This window comes from Coptis chinensis, chromosome 6 (assembly GCF_015680905.1).
Source record: "Coptis chinensis isolate HL-2020 chromosome 6, ASM1568090v1, whole genome shotgun sequence".
NCBI classification, from domain to species: domain Eukaryota; kingdom Viridiplantae; phylum Streptophyta; class Magnoliopsida; order Ranunculales; family Ranunculaceae; genus Coptis; species Coptis chinensis.
This window is the reverse complement of record NC_141461.1, coordinates 1,280,625-1,300,550: the sequence shown is the minus strand read 5'-3', so window position 1 is coordinate 1,300,550 and position 19,926 is coordinate 1,280,625. Positions and strand designations below refer to the sequence as shown.

Here is a 19,926-nt window from a genome sequence, read left to right as displayed (position 1 = left end):
CATTGTAATATTTAAAGTTCCAAAATAAGATATGCAAAATACATATGTAATATTACGATATGTTTTTTACATAATAAAAATATGGTTTTTATTTAAAGAAAAATCATCCCTTACAAATTTGGATTTCAAGTCATTCATTATACATTTTGGATTTGTGCACCTTGTTTTTGTGTTTAGCAAAAATAAATTATTTAATATTTATATAACAAAAGTGAGGATCAAATTATAAAAAATTCGGTTCACCGGGTTGAAATTGAACTTATTGGTTTGGAACGGATCGGATCCGGAATAAAAAAAAAAGTTTTCAATTCGGTTATGGCCGGTTCTCTAACTCAAATATCTATTCGGGTCGAGTCCAATTCTAGGTCTGTATTGTTGAAAAGCGGATCGGTTTTGGATTTGCATATATCTAGACCGATCCAACCCATTGCCGACCCTACCTTACTCCTTTCAACTGGTCCAGGAGTATAAATATTTATTCTATCACATAACCTATTTGTTCCTGGGGCTATGAACTTTGTGATCTATTTGTAAAAGTGTTTTGTTGTACTTGTGTTTTTCCAACTTGCTTATTTTCTATAATATTTTTTATATATCTACTTTTGTTGGGTCCCTCATCTCGTGAAGTATTGGAAACTGGTTTCGTTAGTATAACACATAAATGAGATAAAACCAATTTTAAGAGCAACCAAAATTGAGATAAAACTCTTGCAAAGAGATAAAACATGTAAGAAGAGAGATCTAGTAAGTGTTGTAGAGACTTGTGAGAATTGATTGTAATTTTCCTTCCCAATCTTATAAAATATTTGCTCTTGTGGATTAAGTATCACTTGCCGAACCACGTTACATGTTGTGTTGTGGTATGTTTTATTTTATCTGCATTATTATTACTTGTTTGTGATAGTTGTTGATTGTTTAGAGAGTTGGGCTTGTTAAGTTGGTTGTAGATTTTTTTATTAAAGTAGTAGATTGTCCAAGTGTAAGCTATCTTAGTGGTCGAGATCGATTAGTATCGTTTTCCCCAACAACTTTGAGTTTCAAATATGACTATAAATTAGGTTACCCTATTATTTGTTCCAAAAACCCTATTCTATCTTATTATATGGAATTTGTCTTTCTTTCTTCCAAGGTGACAAACTTTGCAGACTTTTTTTTTTTTTTTTTAGACTGGGTTCGGCTATTGTGGTCCTGTACTATATGTTTCTTGTAGTAAGTATTGCTGCTACTGTGATATTGTCCGTGGATGTTTTTAGGCAACTTAAGCTGTTTCGAGATGGACACGTGTAGGGCAATAGAGTAGATAGACTTTAGTTCTTGATAAGAGGTGTGGAGTACAAAATCCACATTAACTACCAAGCAAAAACTATTGGTGTGTTGCCATTTAACTGGGGATAAGGTGCTATGAAGTGCGGACCATCGTAGGTTGAACCTTGGTTACACAAACCGTGTAGATGGTATGGAGCTCCCGCACTCAAACCGCAGTTTGGCGGATTTAGATCAAAAGCTTCTCAAAACCGCGCTATTAATTTTGCGAAACCGCGCTCTTGATTTTACAGACCGCGCTTTGGATTTAAGGAACTGCTATTTGCACTAAAGAATCAGTTAATTCATTTATAATCATCCATTTAGATGAGTTTTCTGCTAGAGTAAAACACAAATCTAATTATCTATACAAACCATTCACTAATCTGAAGAACTTTAATAGATTCTCAACTTTAAATCAAAATATTGAAGATGAATTAATCAAAATCCAAAAACAAATAAAAATTTGGAAGAGATGAGAATATGACGATTTTATCGAACTAGCGAGTTTTGTTTCTCATAATTGATGACTGGGTTTTTATCGAGATGTTGTTCATTGATGAAATTTTTGGGTCTTTGAAGTGTGAAAAAGGTTTAAGGAAGAAGACCTGTACCACTATACTACACTCACCATCTCAGAGTAGCACTAGTGTAGTATAACTTATTTTTCTCAGTTTTACAGCCAACTCAATAGCTAATTATGTTTTTGTCCTTTTTCCTAATTCTACTTCTTTTTCAATCCTTTGTATTTTGTATTTTGTATTTTTTTGTTAGAATCATTTGTAACTTTGTTATCAAACATTTGATTTATTAATCCTTTATTAATTACTTTGAGAACACACAAGAAAAAATCAAGTATGATAACTAGCATTTGTTACTCAGTACTTCATTAATTAGTAAAATTACTAATATATATAAGCGCTTTGTGGGCGCTCTTAAAGTGGGAGCTTCTCAAGTTAGGCGCCCTCTCGCTCTCGCTCCATCTCAACGATCTGGTGACTAAGGGTTGAACACTACAAGTCTGCAACACTTGCTCTAGGGCTAGCAATGGGTTGGGTAAGAACCGATACCCAATCCGGTCTGAACCAATAAAAACGGGTCTGGGACAGATAGTTAGCATATTGGATCGGTTTTGGGTCTTGAAAATCAGAACCAGACTCTTATTGGATTGGTTCTGGATTAAGCATGTACCGAACTATTATAGGCCTGATCTGATTAAATTTTGTAGTCTTATTCTTCATAATTTTCCTCCACCACATATTTATATTACCGCAATATTACAATATTTAAAGTTCCAAAATAAGATATGCAAAATACATATGTAATATTACGATATGTTTTTTACATAATAAAAATATGGTTTCTATCTGAAGGAAAATCCTCCCTTACAAATTTGGATTTCAAATAATTTATTATGCCTCTTGGATTTGTGTACCTTGTTTTTGTGTTTAGCAAAAAAAAATTATTTAATATTTATATAACAAAAATTATGATCTAATTATAAAAAACTCGCGGATTGAAATTTAGCTTATTGGTTTGGAATGGATCATATCCGGAATAAAAAAAAAGTTTTCAGTTCGGTTCTGGTTCTCTAACTCAAATATCCGTTCGGGTCATTGTTGAAAAATGGATCGGTTTTGGATTTACATATATCTAGACCGATCCAACCTATTACCAGCCCTACCTTCCTCCTTTCAACTGGTCCAGGACTATAAATACTTATTCTATCACAGAACCTATTTGTTCCTGGGGCTGTGAACTTTGTGATCTATCTGTCAAAGTGCTTTGCTTTACTTGTGTTTTTCCAACTTGCTTATTTTCATCTCCCAGCTATTATATTGCTTCGTCAGGAAAAGATGCGTTTAATAGCTACTGCCGCGTTAAAGGAGGTAGTGTGATGTTCCCTATGTTTGCAGCGTTGATGAGTATTAGAAGGCGACATAGTTAGAGTTGGCTGATCTTTATCCTTTATTCCTTTTGTCTGAAACAGGAAGCAAAATCGACTACGATAATTTGCCCCTAGATATGGAAGATGAACACATCTTGAACATGAAGAATTCTATGTCTTTTCCCGATGAAGATGAAGTGGGAAAAATATGCCTTGGATACTCTTTTAGTTTTCTTTGTTGTATTTTGGGGGGTGGGCTTCGATCATTTATTTAATAACATATTTTATTTCACTAAATTTCACAGCACCCAGTCTTACTCTTACCTGATAGTGCTATATAATATTTCGAAATGATTATTCTTACACCACAACGAGAAAAAAAAATACATCCAACACGGTGAAGCGTGATTTCTGTCATTAACATTCCTTTCTTCCAAAACTTGTGGAACTATTTTTCTATTTTTGTGCCATTGATCATGCATGTCCACGCTCCCCATTGTATGCATGATTTGTGTAATGATGCAGGACCACCACGTCTGTGATGCCATGAAGTATGACCGTGCTTCTCAAGATTTGGTCTGCAAATTGATGAATGACCATAGTGACTTTTAGTAACTTTGTTTGTCCGGGGATGATGTTGATGAACTTGTGGTCTTGCAGTCATCTTGTTAGATTGGGCAGTAATGATGCCAGATATTGAATGGTTTCGAGACAAAACAATTTCATAATATAACTCCCATACCATGCCACCTCCAAATATTCCCCCACTTCTAGCCTCATTGTAAATGTTGTTATAAGTTGTGGTTAAGAATAAGTTCTCGCACTTAAAAGTGTATCCTGGATATTTATTTGATTTTCCAAATTCAGCAAAAACCATTGGTTTTCTTATTGTCATCTTTGAGTCTGTCCAATGGCTTGACATCCACCTCTACAAGAACACAAGCTGCGAGTCGTCGTTTGTCCAGGCAACCTGTAGAAATAAAAGAACGCAGTAGAGTTAGTGCCCAATGCCATTATGATGAGCTTGTGACTAGCTACTACATCAAAGCAGACGGCGCAAATTAACGAACCACTGGTCTGGATAAGCATGTATTGTGGCAAAAGCTATCTCTTTGATGAGCTCGATTACTACTAATGAAATCTGTCCCAACTTGGAAACCAGGATTTGTTTCCATTATCTCAGGCACTGAATCCCCATAGAAGCCTTCCATACCTATCTCAAGCAAGTGTTTGCTGTCTATAGAATTCAAGTAGCCATTTCTTGAACCCATCCCTGTTACATGTATAATTAGTCGCTTAGTCGTAACCTTTTTTTTTTTTTTTTCCCCTGTTACCTTAGTTTGATTATCTGTATATGGATTATATTAATTTTATGCTCACATGCACAGTTCTTCCTGAGTAATTCCCTTGGCAACGAGGTTCATTTATGAGTTCCCATACCATTATCGTTGGATCATCTTTATAAGCCATTTTAGTGATGGTGTTGATTCTCATTAGGACTCTCTGCATTCGTAGCAAGTTAGCAATAGTGTTAAGTTGGCCAGATACAGTGCACATGATTGTATGTATCCATAATTGCATGATGTAATTCAATGTGAATAGATATACCTGAATATGGTTCTTGTAGCCCATTATGCATATTTAGTACTAAACTCCGTAGTCTTTATCCCTTTCACGAGGGATCAGAAAGAATCGAAAATCCATATCTTCGAGCTTCTGAAATCACAAAAGTGAGCGCCTGTCATTTCAGGCGTCAACAGTTCAGAATTTAAAGAATGCCTTTCTTTATGTGTAAACATGTATTTATGCCTGAACTAACTTAAGCATTTATTTTTTTTAACCTGAAAAACATGCTTTTTGGGATATAAACAAAAACAAAGTTTTGACAAACCTGCAATGCTCGGCCGCTTCCATCATTGAAACCCCATGTTCTGCATTGAGAAATAACCTTTGTATAGATAAAAGTCGTGAAATACTTCAGACACCTTGTGCCTCTCACTCGGCACCACTGCTACATTCATCATCCACTATGAATTAAAACCATTAAAAAGAAATGGGAAGCCATTGAGAACAAATTCGGCATTGGATGTTCTAACAAAATTCCTAAGTGTATGGACCCTAGCATCACAAACTACACTTAGAAGTATGAAAATCCCCAGAACGTAGCTAAGTCTACTAAGGCAAGACATTGTTTTTGAATAACGATCCATCATATAATGCTAGGTTGGGATTGAATAGATATTTATAATTTGTCCTTTAGGGCTATTAATAGTTGGGTTATCTGTTATAGTTGAGATATATATCGAAATAAATGGTTAGCACTTGAACATAAATCTTGTTTGGTCAGGAATGGTGATTTTGTAAAACTTTTGATCTATATGCAAGTCGAGTTGCCCCAATATCGTCATGCAAAAATATGAAATACATCAAGAACAACCAAAAGACATATATATATATATATATATATATATATATATATATATATATATATATATATATATATATATATATTTATTCATTTTGTTACCCCTGGGACGTGGATAGGTGTATAACTCGTTTGATCTATATGACTATGGTTTCGAGTTGCCCCAATATCGTTTTTTAAAAGTTGATGATTTCATGCAATACACCTTGAGAGATGGGAAATAAATATATATAAAAACCATATATATATATATATTTATTCATTTTGTTACCCCTGTAACACCTAATTACCTCTGTTTGTGTCAAAAGCCATGAAATCATCAACTATATAAAAAAAAAGGTCATACAGTTATGAGAAAGGAAAAACCATAGTCAAATTGACTGGAAAAGATGCAGTCCTCAGGAGAATACAATCATTAAACTTTGTAAGAAGAAAATAAGCCCCAACTTGGGGGATGACTGATTTTCAGTTTCGTAGTGCACTTTGCTGCTGGGAAATAAAGAAAACGAGAGCACGTCAGTTAAGGTTGTTCACACTAATTCCTCCTGATTTTCATGGCGTACATTTTTCACGTTAAATGTGATCGTATAGATAGGCCTCAATGCAATGCAAAGAAGTTTTATTGCGAACACGTATAGGCTAGGCTTTGAACGGTATCTGGACTCGGTCTAGAACCACAGCAAAACATGAAGTGCCAAATGTGGCTCAATAATAATAAATCAAACACCCCTATCGCTAGATCATTTCCAATGTAAGTTATTTTTTTTTCACCTCTACATAAGACTATTTTCTTTCTTGGCTATTTTTGTAGTGAAAAATAAAAAAAAGTTGTTCAATGCAGAGGTGATTTTAAATTTCGGACGGAATGTTTGATTTCGTCTGAATATAAAAATTGAAAAAATGGCCGGACGAAATGAAAAAAAAAAAAAAAAAAAACATGTGATACAGAAGTCCGGAAAAAAAAACCGAAAAAACACCCGAGACGGAATAAAAAATTCCGTCCAAATCTCATAACTGACCATCTTGGTAGCAATTTGCTACCCTCGTTGTGACCTAGTTACAAGTCACCGTCATTATCACTCGCATTGGGCAAATGTTTTCTAGTCCACAAAAGTGAAAATTCTCAATTTCTCCTTAAAATTGTATTGGGAATGCTTTTATTACAAGACTATTTTATCTCTTTGTTATTTTTGTAGTGAAAAATAAAAAAAAAGTTGTTCAATGCAGAAATGTTTGATTTCGTCTTAATATAAAAATTGAAAAAATAGCCGGACGAAATGAAAAAAATATATATATAAAAAAAACACGCGATACATAAGTCTGAAAACACAATCAAGACGGAATAAAAAGTTCCGTATAGAGTTCATAATTGATAAACTTGGTAGCAATTGCTATTCTTCGTTGTGACTTAGTTACAACTTACAAGTCCCGTCATTATCACTCGCATTGGACAAATGTTTTCTAGTCCACAAAAATGAAAATTCTCAATTTCTCCTTAAAGTTGTATTGGGAATGTTTTTATTACAAGACAATATAAGGTCAAAAGAGTCATTCACCACTCCCACTAGTAAACAACATTGGTTCAATTTGGTACGGAACAACACAAATTCCATTCTTCCCGAAAACAAAAAATTTCCTTCTCTCTCTCTCTCTCTCACTTTCCTTTCCTCCACCAGTTTTATTTTATTTTATTATCAGCCCTTCCTTTTTCGATCTATTTTCAATTCAATCCAAACAAACCCTCTCTTAACAATTATTATTTAATTTTATATTAAAAAAAAAAACCCTAGATTGAATATGGTTGATCAAGAAGAAGAAGATTTGAGGATGGCATTAGATATGAGTTTACACTCATCATCACCAGAAACGAAAAGAAGTAGGGAGAATATAGTAATTCCAAGTCCAACAACAACAACAACAACCACCACCCTTTCCAACGTTGAAGAATCACCAGAAGCCAAAACTAGAAAATTGCAAAGAGAATTAATGTTAGCTGCCGCTGAAAAGCGTCTGTTATTAGCGGCTTCGAGAAATAGTAGTAATAGTAAAAGTAGTAGTAGTCCAGTTGTCAAAATTGAAAAGAATGTTGTTATTGTGACACGTGGAGGAGAGGAGAGGAATAATGTTATGGGGGAAGAGATTTCTGTTAGGGAAGCAAATCAGTTGTTTTCGATGGTGTTTGGGAGTTGTGTTTCCAGAGAGATTCTTGCTCAATGGACTAATCAGGGTATAAGGTATGAATCAATTTTTAAGTATGTTTAAATTAAAAAGAATGGTTTTTTACTAATAATGTGTTGTGATTTTGTGGTTATATTTATATACTTTACATAGCTTAAGCTTTTTTTATACCAAAATTCTATAGCAACCGAATCTTTTGAACCGAATTTGTGAACACACTGACGTGGCACTCATCAGGCAGGGGGTGCGTGTGTATTGGTCAAAGAAGTACTGAAAATCAAGGTCTCTCTGTTTGCCACGTCAGTGTGTTCACAGATTCGGTTCAAAAGTGTGAGTTGCTGTAGAAACACTCTTTTTTATATTTTTTAGAGTAGAGGTGCAATGACTATTAGTGCTTTGTAGAAGATATACATACCCAGTTCGTGGCTCATGCAAATCGTTGTGTATTACAATCAAATGTGGGCAGAGCTATGATGCACGGATACTCTTAAAATGTCATTGCACCTGTATCGGTCGGGTACGATATGGATACTGGATACTTCTAGGGTATTGGAATCCCTGAAATAGACCTGATCCGATAGTTCTACTCCATTGAAATGTAAATTGTTCTTGAGGCTTCAAACTGTATTGATTTTGACATGTGTTATAATAGTTTTTCACATGTTCCTGACTAACTTTACTCAAAGAACCACTAACATAATTTTTAGAATACACATATTAATTAGTCGTACCCATAGGCATACCCATACCCGTATCCTAATATTTCAAAAAAGCCGTATCGTACTCCATACCGGTGTTGGTACTTGTACCCGTATCCGTGCATCATAGGGGCAGAGGGGTTGTTTGGTGAGAATGATCATTTGTACAGATTGATTAGAAACCTTTAAGTATCTCTGAGTTAGGTGAAGTAGGTAAATACACGATCACACTGTAATATATATTTGTTCCAAAATGAAATATGTTGACATTAGTTTGTGTTTTGGTTGATCTGGCAATGTACTACGGCGTTTAATAAATTGAGGAGGCCAAGAACGGTTGGAAAAACTCAAATTCCTAGTGTGTATGTTGTACGCATATGATGGCTGCTTTGGGCTTCTCATGAGGTTTGAGCAACATACTCGTGCCAAAGTCTTTTCAGGAAAAGAAGGTTGTCTAGTGTCTCAGATTTTTGGTTTTTGGAGGTGGTTGATAGTGTGGATGAAGTGGGATATGTAAAAGAGGACAGGATTTGGAGAGAAACACCATAGTAACACACATGCATAATTATATTGAAATTTTTGGGGACTGTTGCTCATTGAATTTTTAGGGGAAGGCTTGGTACATGTTATGATTCCTAGCTACATTGAAAGATTAGTGGCTCCACAACTTTAGATCCATATTATATTGGACTGGAGGTGATCTTAGGAGTATAATAGTTTTTGGTTACATTATTAAATCTGAAGGTTCTATGGGCATACTAATATACTATTGAGTAGTAAGGGAAAAAGGTGATTAAGAATGTCGCTAGATGCAGATGCTCTTAGGATAGTAGGATGTGCTTTGAGAAACTGGAACTGATGACAGTTTGTTCGTTTTTGTTTATTTGGAAAACAGTGAAGTTGGACGGGTTTAATTGCCTGTGAATGACACTACTTTTTTATGGTTATCCTGCCGTGAGGTGGTGGATAGTTTTGTGGATTCCTGTCAAGTCTTTGCTCTATGCAGGAATCTAAGGATGATCTTTTCCCCCTTAGTTTTAGTCTATAAAGGTCACGTATAATTCAACTTGGAATTGGTGGGAGTTTGAGTTTTTATCTTCATTTTCCAGGTCTTTTGTACTGGAATATTCTGCATTCTGCATACTACCTTTGACTTGTGTGACTAAGATCTTTGTTATATGTTAGTTCATCCTGCTTCCGGTTGTGTTTTGTCTTTCTCTTTTACTTTTAGACTTACGATCATCATTTGATGCTATTGAAATTATAGGTTCAGTTCTGATCCAGAAACATGTATGGGTCTAGTGCAACATGAAGGCGGCCCATGTGGTGTCTTAGCAACCATACAGGTAGGTCATTTTATTAAGCTCAGGTCATTCATGTTTGCCTGTAATTGTGCATCAAATTCTATTGTTTTCATGTCAGACAAAATGTTTGTCTTAGATCTCCCATTAAATCTAATTCAACAATATGCAATTCTTTACCTTTAACTCTTTTTTTTTGCTTCTTAACTATTTAGTGATGACAAGCAAACTTCTGGTAGCTATGAGTTATTTACTGTGTATGGGATTATTGTTATGTCATCGTATTCGTTATGATTACATGCCCATGCACCTGATGGAAAATTTTCGGCTAGTATGATTACTCGATTAGTACTGGAATTCTCGAGTCTACTTATTGTGAAAATATCTGTTTACGTTACTTTTTGCTTGATTTTGCAGGCATTTGTCCTCAAGTACCTAGTATTTTTTCCAGAAGAATTAGGTAAACATACAGCCAATTTGCCATCGCAAAATAGCAGTCCAAGTAGATTTTCTCAAATTGATTGTGTTACGTCGGGTAATTTTGCCTCTCTAACTGAAGATGGAAAGGCAAGGTGATTACTCTACTTGTAAGGTTTTTCTGATTGCTGTCGTTATAATTTCATATTGGACTTGGGAATATCTATTAAAAAGCTTGAGGCTTTAAGACTTTGTATTTAACTGGGACTGGATCATTAAGTGGTAGCGCAAGGGGTTGGGTGTAATGAAAGAAGTAGCAGCTTTTATTGGTGGTTTTGTTACGTCTCTTTATCTCAGTGTTTCAAATATTTATCCATTGATGCAAGAATTTGCCTGACTATAGCGTGGCCTGCCAGGGGAAAGTGCTTTTTTTTAGTTGCCAATGCATTATAGGATTCTTATTTAAAGTCTGTTGGATCACCTGTAAGAGAAGTCAGGCTTAGAGTTGCCTGAAGATCCAAACTCTAGATTCAGCTTCACCATGGATTCTGACAGCATTCCGTATTTATGTGATACTGGCCTGTAGCTATAATGATAACAACAGTCAAAATGCTTTGTTTTCTCCATGAATATTTTTTTTTATCTGTTTTTCCTGTATGTGGCTAGGTGCTTCAATTCTTAAAGTCAGAATTTACTCTTCTGTTGTTTGGGACATCGGGTAACATCGGATAAATATTATCACACACCTGACTGTCTTCTGAATATTCTGCAGAGCCTTGGTTCAGAGCATGGTAGAAATACTGTTCATGTGTGGGAGTAAGAGAAGGGCTGTCATTGCAACTCTCAATGTTCATGGCTACAATCCAGAGGGTTTTGAAGGTAGTCAGAATGATGAGGTAAGACTTCTAAGTTGTTGCTTGATGTACTGTTTTGTAACATTTGTTGGCAACTCTGTGATCCATGCTAAAGCACGTCTTTTCCCAGTTCCTTTTCTGCAAAATGACTCACTTTCTTCTGTTCTGCATGTTTTGTGTACAGCTAGTTGCAAAAGTTTTGGAAGGTCTTCCATTTGAGTCAGCTTCAGACTTGCAGACAGTTTTGAGAGTCAATACATATACTTCACAAAGGGATGCTTTTCATCACCTCAAGACAGTACTTCCCCTTCTCCGAAGTCGTTTGGGAGCAATGTTGTTCCTCATTTCTGCTTTACTTTCTCGGGGACTGGTACGTTTGTTGATGTTTTGATTAGTCCCTCCCATTTTCTAAGTTTCTGTTCTCGTTTGTTTGTGTTTGCTGCATGCACAAGGAGCTGTGTGATTGGCATTTTGAATGAAATCTTTTAATGTCTTAAAATCCACCTGAACACATGTGATTTTGGGTTTCCTCCTGCTATGTCAGATCCCAACCCTCAAGTGTTTCTGGCTAGAGCTTTTGTTATATCCTTGCAATGAACAACAAACCATCACAGTTGACTTTTTCCTTAGCTATCGGGCTTAAGAACTTTTAGAAATATACTCGTTCTTATTTTATGCTATAAATTTATACCTACAAAAAACAAGCTACCTATTTATGCATGTCTATGCTTCCTAAAGAGGCACCTTTTAGTGCAAAATGTTTCAATTGGTTGTGGGCCAAGGTGCTCCTTGAGAGAGTGAGAGACCTAGCGCCTTGTCTACCCTTGCTCCTGACAACAGAGATGCATGTATCCACTAATGATCTTGGATGTCACATACTTCTATCTTGTTTAGGTCATTGTCTTTTCAAATACATATTTCTTTAATGTGCTTTTGCTTGTGTGTGTATGTTTTGGGACTCCAGAGTGTTAACACACCCAAGGTTCATTTTGTAGGACTCTGTTCAAGCAGACAGGGATGATCCTAGTCTACCATTAGTTACTGCTCCATTTGGACATGCTTCACAGGTATGGATAGTTGAATCTCTCTCTCTGTCTCGCTGTATGTGAATTCATTATTTATGTTATAATGTTATCGAACAGGAAATTGTGAATCTATTGCTTTGTGGGCAAGCGGTTCCTAATGTTTTCGATGGGAGGATGGATCTAGGAGGGGGCATGTTTCTGAAGGGAATACCTTCAACTGTGGAAGTTGGGTTCCTGACGCTGCTGGAATCCCTTAATTTCTGCAAAGTTGGGCAGCAGCTAAAATGCCCAAAATGGCCCATCTGGGTAGTAGGAAGTGAGTCCCATTATACTGTTCTTTTCGCTTTTGATACTAGTGTTCAAAATGAGAATGAACTGGAAGAACGGGAATCACAGATTCGAAGAGCATTCGATGCCCAAGACCAGAGTGGAGGAGGAGGTTTTATCAGTGTGGAAGGGCTTCATGAAGTACTCAGAGACACGAACCTCAATCTGCCTCGTGAGAAACTAGATAACCTTTGTGGTATGGGGTTTATAGTGTGGAGTGAATTCTGGCAGGTGCTGCTGGATTTGGACAAAAGTTTAGGTGGTTTAAAGGATTCAACAGGACTAATGGGGAGAAAACTCTTTGATCTATACCATTTTAATGGGATTGCAAAGTCAGTTTTGAATGGTAGCCAAGCAACAGCTGGGGGTGACAGTCCAATACAGAGACCAAGGCTCTCAAAGTTGAGAGTTTCAGTTCCCCCAAGGTGGACGCCGGAGGAGTTCATGACAGGTGTGCCTTCGAGTTCAGGTGGTGAGGGTTCTGCTGGGAAAGACGCTGTTGTTGAAGTGATGCAACCTGAGCCTCCTCAGCATGCACCGTTAGTTGATTGCATTAGAACACGCTGGGCTCGAGCTGTTTGCAACTGGGTTGGTGATCCTCCTAGTATAGTCTAGATGATTGGTTCTCTCTATATTTGAATGGAGTGAAAAATTGATTGCCTAGACCCTTTGCAAGTTGTTGCTGTGGGAAATGAGATTGGGAAAGAAGGATATCTGTAAGCTCATATGGACGAGAAAAGGGATAAAGTAGGCCTTCAGATTTGTAGTTGCAACAAGTCTGATGATGCATGTACATTTGCACCTGCAGTTGGTCGAGATGAATATCACTTGGAGGCCGTTGCTTAATTTAATTGTTGTATCTTCTCATGATCTATTGGTTATTTTCAGATAAATTATGAAAGAAAACATTTCTGGATTTGTCGCCAATAATATGTATGTTTTTTTATGCTTCAACACTATTGGAGAGGTTTTCAGGTCGGCTTGATAAACATTAGATTTGTTGTTTGTCATGGCTTTAAGTTGTAACACTAAATAATTATTTAATTTCAAAAAGGAAGAGCAGCTATTTTCTTTTGATAATTATCTTTTACCCTTGCTTTTCGTATTTGAGTTTTGATTTGATCGCATGGTGGTCAATTTCCTTTCAGATGTGTGCCTTAGATTTGTTTAGCTGCCGCTTTGAAAGGTGACTCAAAATTCAAGTCCAATATACCGTCACACAATTACACCCACTTGCAAGCTAAATACTCCTAACAAGATGACTTGGAAGTTGGACATTACAAATTTGTAAACTGAAGTTCACTAAATTTCACAGCACCCAGTCTTACTTGATCGTGCTACGTAGTAGCTCGAAATGATTCTTCCTACAGCACAACGGTAATAAAAAAAATACATCCAACATGACCGAAGCATCATTTCTGTCATTAGAATTCCCTTCCTCAAGAACTTATGGAACTATCTTTCTATTTCGGTGCCTTTGATGCCATGCATGTCCATGCATGTCCATGCATTGTTTAATTTGATCTGCGTAATGATGCATGACCACGAGTCCACGACGTCTGTGATGCCTGTGATCCTTGTGATGCCATGAAGCATGACCCTGCTTCTCAATATTTGGTCTGCGAATTGATGAATGACCATGGTGACCAGTAGTAACTTTGCTTGTCCGGGGATGATGTTGATGAACTTGTGGTCTGCTTAACAATTGAGTTAGTGCGGTCATCTTGTTAGATTGGGCGGTAATGATGCCAGTTATTGATGGGTTTCGTGACAAAACAATTTCATAACCATCATAATATGATTCCATCCCTCTGCCACTACTTGCCATACCATGCCACTCCAAATATTCCCTCACTTCTAGCATCATTATAGATGTTGTTATAAATGGTGGTTAAGAATAAATTCCTCACACTTAAAGTGTATCCTGGATTTTTATTTGATTTTCCAAATTCAGCAAAAACCATTGGTTTTCTTATTGTCATCTTTGAGTCTGTCCAATGGCTTGACATCCACCTGCAAGAACGCAAGCTGCGAGTCATCGTTTTCTCTAGGCAACCTGTAGAAATAAAAAAACGCAGTAGAGTTAGTGCCTCATGCCCATTATGATGGGCTTGTGACTACTATATATATCAAAGCAGACGGTGCAAATCAACGTACCACTGGTCTTCCTCCGTAGTCTTCATAGTTGTTCACGAGGCTCAGAACTAATCGAATTCCATATCTTCGAGCTTCTGAAATCACAAAATCAAGTGCCTGCAGTTCATGCATCAACCGTTCAGAATTAATAGAATGCACTACTTTATGCGTACATGTATTTATGTCTGAACTATGAAAGACGCGCTCATTGTATACACCAGGTGACAACTGCAATGCTCCGCCTCCTCCATCGCTGAAAGCCCATGTTCTGCATACAGTGAGACCCAGAGCAGACGCATCTCGAAATACTTCAGACACCTTGTGCCTCTCACTCGGCTCCACTGCTACATTCATCATCCAGTATATATGAATTAAAACCATTAAAAAGAAATGGGGAGCCATTGAGAACAAATTCTGTATTGGATGTTCTAACAAAATTCCTAAGTGTAGGGAACCTAGGTTCACAATCTACACTTAGAAGTATGAAAATCCCCAAAACGTAGCTAAGTCTGCTAAGATAAGACATTGTTTTTGAATGATGATAATATAATGCTAGCTTAAGGATTAATGTGGAGAGCTAAGTAGTACTTTAGGGCTATTTATAGGTGAGTTTAGATAGAGACATAATTGCTAGAAATAAATGGTTAGCATGAATTGTGTGAGAATGAAGTTATTTTGGTCAGAAATGGTGATTTTCTAAATTTAGCATCAGTGTAGCATATGAAGTTTCATGTGGAAAATGGCCAAAGGGGTGACGATGGTTGATTGAAGATAACATGAGAGCCATAACAAATTTCAGGGTTGGTCATGGCTTCCTCAAGATATGCGAAAAGGTTATGAAAGCAAGATATGCATGTGGCCTGTGACTTTGATGAAGTGGAACCTTTATAGTTGAAGATAGCAAGTTTTGTTCACATTGAATTTAGGACTTGGTAGTGATAATGGTCACATAAAATGAACACTGAGTTGCCCCAATATCGTCATGCAAATTTGCAATGCACCTTGCAAGACGGGAAAAAAGACATATATTCATTTTGTTAACCCTGTAACATTTAATTACCTCTGTTTTCTGATAGGTGTCAAAAGCCATGAAATCATCAACTATATAAAAAAAGTCATACAGTTATGAAAAAGGAAAAACCATATTCAAATTGATTGGAAAAGATGCAGTCCTCAGGAGAACAAAATCATTAAACTTTGTAACAAGAAAAAAAATCACCAATTTGGGGAATGACGTTGAGGATACTGAATTGCACTTTGCTGCGGGGAAGGAAAAAGAGAGCACGTCAGTTAAGTTTGTTCAAACTAATTCCTCCTGATTTTGTTGCACACACTGACTGTTTTCCGCGCACCACATTAACTATCACATGTTTTCATGACGTATATTTTTCACGTTACATGTGATCATATAGATAGGCCTCAATGCAATGCGTGGAAATATTATTGCTTACATTGTGACGACTGAACGGTATCAGGACTCAGTCTAGAAACAGAGCAAAACATTAAGTGCGAAATGTGGCTCAATAATAAATCAAACACCACTATCGTCATGGACTTATGGTTCACAATAGAAGCTAAACATGAGAGATCTGAGCGGGAATCTCTCTGTCTAGAACCTTGAACCAAGTAGCTCGGGCTGGGAGAATATCAAATAATCAATTACTGCTCTAACTCAAGATAAGAGTATATATGCATCATAGAATCCAGTAATACGTGATCGTGATCCTATAATTTTTTTTTTTTTTTGATTGGCAAGCCTGTTTTAAAAGAGATCAGTAACTCTTATAGAGAGTTAAGGCAGACCCACACAGGTTACATTGAAGGACCCTAGCCCGAAGGCTTACATTGCCCGAAGGCTCATCAACCCCAAAGGGTCACGCCGATGCGCCATTTTGAGTAGACCCAACCACCTCCACCTTGTCCATGAAGACTTGCTTTTGCTCCTCGGTCCACCCCTCGGTGATCCTATAGTTGATGCTGCATACGGCATGGATCATAATTTATGTAGTCATGGACTCGGTTAATTTCTCATGCTCTGCCTCCAATGACTGTAGGAGACCTTTTATGCTTATAGCCAGTAATTGAGAGCAATTTGATTCAATAAAACTGATCACATCTCAGTGGAATACTTTTGGCAATGTGCATTACTGAGATTCAAAATTGCATTGCATCAAAATTTGGATAATGCCGATCGGTAGCAAATAGTACCTCCAAATAATAGCCACTGTTGGTCAAATATTTCTATTTCTAGACAAAAGGCCTTTAAACTTGTAATCATTCACAGCAGGAGCAATTAATCAATCTACTCTCACATTGATATGGTTCATACTGGGTTTTCTCTATAAGGTCTTACATTCATGTCAATAGATTATAGAAGTTGGTATTTGATTTGATTATAAGACTCCATATCATGAACATAGAACACACATTCGTACATGCATGTTTCTCTTTTTCTGATCACTTTGCGCCTAAATTAGAGGAGTTCATGACCAGCCCGGCCTTCAAATCTTGTTGCATAAAATTCACCAATCTGATCCTATAATTTCTTCAACCAACAGCATTTGAACCAACCATCATACTCCCTTTTTCATGTTGCTAAAAAGCAAAACCACCTTCTGACATAAAGCAGTGCTTACATAAATCATTCTAAAGTTCTAACCATTCTATCCACACTTCCTAGCAGCCCAATCTCTATTACCTATATCAACACTTCCCTATAAATTGCCCCCTACCCTAACTCAACACTTCACATCGATCAATCCTCTAGCATTAAGATATTACTCACTTAATTGATCATCCTATAAAGGGCAAATCCAATGTCTTGTCGCCGTAGTCTTAGCTGCATTTGGTGGATTTTCATCCTTCTGCATGCATTATGTGAAACTAGTACTATAGCTACTTCTACAGGTTTTGTGAGAACATCGAACACCCAGTTTGTTCTTAATGGGGCGCCATTTCTTTTTAATGGTTTCAATTCATACTGGATGATGAACGTAGCAGTAGAGCCCAGTGAGAGGCATAAGGTCTCTGAAGTATTCCACGATGCATCTGCTGCGGGTCTTACTGTTTGCAGGACTTGGGCTTTCGCTGATGGAGGTGATCGAGCATTGCAAATCTCCCCTGGTGTATATGATGAGCGCGTCTTTCAGGTTATACTAGAGTACTAAATTCTAATTAAACTTCAGAGTAGAAAAATGCCTGCAAACTGAACATTTTATTAATGCTGAATATATTGACGCATGGACTTCAGGCACTTGATTTTGTGATTTCTGAAGCTGGCAAATACGGAATTCGATTAGTTCTCAGCTTTGTCAACAATTATAATGATTATGGAGGTAGAGCACAATATGTGCGCTGGGCTAGAAGCGCAGGGATGCAAATTAATGGTGATGATGATTTTTATACAAATGCAGTGGTAAAGCAGTACTACAAGAATCATGTTCAGGTATAACTTAGTCATATCTGTGTGTACATCAGTACATGTCCAATCCACATTTATTCACCATTCTGTATTGCAGCAAGTCAGCATTCTAAGACAGACGTATATATAATTCGAATCAATGTACACTAAGACACTAAGACTACAAAATTCACGTATGCGTGGTGATCTAACAATGCCGCTACCATGCATGTGCAGAAAGTGCTAACGCGAATGAACACTATTACTAGAATGGCTTATAAAGATGATCCAACAATAATGTCGTGGGAGCTCATTAACGAACCTCGTTGTCAAGCAGATTACTCAGGGAAAACAGTACATGTGAGACTTTATACTTGATTAAACTCTGTGAACTAGAAGATTCGAACTGAAGAATGCACCTAAATGTATTAGGCCTAATTTCTATGTTCACTGTTTTACAGGGATGGGTACAAGAAATGGCAACTTACACAAAATCTATAGACAATAAACACTTGCTTGAGGTTGGCATGGAAGGCTTTTATGGGGATGCGATGCCTGAAAAGAAGCAAAATAATCCCGGTTATCAAGTTGGGACAGATTTCATCAACAGTAATCTCATCAAAGAGATTGATTTTGCCACAATACATGCTTACCCAGACCAGTGGTACGTTTACGTACACTATATCTTCGTATTAGTCTGATACGCCTACTCCAATGTATTCTTATGAGCTTTCGGCATTAACAAGCTGCAAAATTTAATTTCTACAGGTTGCCTGGACAAAACGAAGATTCTCAGCTTGCCTTCTTACAGAGATGGATGTCAAGCCATTGGACAGACTCAAAGATGATAGTAAGGAAGCCATTGGTTTTCGCCGAATTTGGAAAATCAAATAAAAATCCAGGATACAGTTTAACTGTGAGGAATACAATCTTAGCCACCATTTATAACAACATCTACAATGATGCTAGAAGTGGAGGATCATTTGGGGGTGGCATGGTATGGCAACTAGTTGCAGAGGGGATGGAATCATATTATGATGGTTATGAAATTGTTTTGTCTCAAAACCCATCAACAACTGGAATTATTACAACACAATCGCAGAAGATGACTGCACTATCTCATTTGTTAAGCATTCCACTCAACAACAGAAACCCTTGACAAGTGAAGATGCGTGCTACAATGTACCCTTGTAATGTATCATTTGGCAGGCCATACAATGAGGACCATGGAAGGCTTGCATGGAAGCAAATTAAAGTGGAAAGGGTATAGAGATTAATGTTCGTTGTCTAGGAAATGGTTTTAGAATTTGAGTGAAATAAATCAGGACATTCCCTTTTTGCAGTAGACAGTGTCAGGTATCATGGTGGATTAGCATTGGTATGTAGAACGCATTGTTCATGTTTTAGATTACTTTAGCCTTTTTTCTTTTTCCTTTTTTTTTTAAGGACAACTTAGTTCAAATAAAGTTATCTGTTTTTTATGTTATCATATCAGATCATTTCACTTTTTTGATTATCTTCACCACATTCTTTGATTGCCTCTAAAGTTTCCCAAAGTTATGGACGCGCGTCACACATATATTTCATTTGGCGAAATGAATTATTCTAGTTCAAATTAAACCTTTTGGGGATCAATAGTTGAATACCTTAAGTTCTGATTAGTACAAAGTGCTAAGTATTTATTCAAGCATTTTTTTTTTGTTCTACAAGTAATAGACAAGAAATATGCTAGAATGGCATTACCAATTATAATATTAGTTAATTACCAAAAAAAAATTATAATCGAGTGAGCGGAACGAACGATCTTGGCAGAAGGGGGGTTATCGAGTGAGCGGACAAAAACCAAGTTGGTTGGCTTATGTCTATCTGTCCTCATCTCTTCTGTTCTTTCTCTTTGTCCCTCTCCCTCTCTACGCACTCTAAATCTCCACTCTCCCTCTCCGCTCACGCCCCCACTACTTAGCAGTATACAGTT

At 36.9% G+C, this 19,926-nt stretch overlaps 2 protein-coding genes and 1 pseudogene across 3 annotated transcripts; 2 read left to right on the top strand and 1 right to left on the bottom strand.

The window, feature by feature from the left end:
* Positions 1-3,044: 3,044 nt before the first annotated feature.
* LOC147490545 (mannan endo-1,4-beta-mannosidase 5-like) lies at positions 3,045-4,822 on the bottom strand (annotated as a pseudogene). Its single transcript, XR_015198215.1, has 4 exons — positions 4,799-4,822; positions 4,571-4,693; positions 4,261-4,463; positions 3,045-4,160 (listed from the first exon to the last, which is right to left on the bottom strand). The product of XR_015198215.1 is annotated as a mannan endo-1,4-beta-mannosidase 5-like (transcript).
* Positions 4,823-7,212: 2,390 nt separating this feature from the next.
* Positions 7,213-13,495, top strand: LOC147490544 (ubiquitin interaction motif-containing protein). The gene is made up of 7 exons (XM_086565201.1): positions 7,213-7,849; positions 9,759-9,837; positions 10,210-10,364; positions 10,982-11,105; positions 11,248-11,433; positions 12,059-12,130; positions 12,206-13,495. The coding sequence occupies exons 1-7, from the start codon at positions 7,413-7,415 to the stop codon at positions 13,028-13,030; spliced, it is 1,878 nt and encodes a 625-aa protein (XP_086421327.1). The 5' UTR covers positions 7,213-7,412; the 3' UTR covers positions 13,031-13,495.
* A 3,721-nt stretch (positions 13,496-17,216) lies between these two features.
* On the top strand, positions 17,217-19,458 carry LOC147490543 (mannan endo-1,4-beta-mannosidase 5-like). Its single transcript, XM_086566385.1, has 5 exons — positions 17,217-17,700; positions 17,802-17,996; positions 18,189-18,311; positions 18,413-18,615; positions 18,720-19,458. The coding sequence occupies exons 1-5, from the start codon at positions 17,368-17,370 to the stop codon at positions 19,108-19,110; spliced, it is 1,245 nt and encodes a 414-aa protein (XP_086422511.1). The 5' UTR covers positions 17,217-17,367; the 3' UTR covers positions 19,111-19,458.
* Positions 19,459-19,926: the final 468 nt, after the last annotated feature.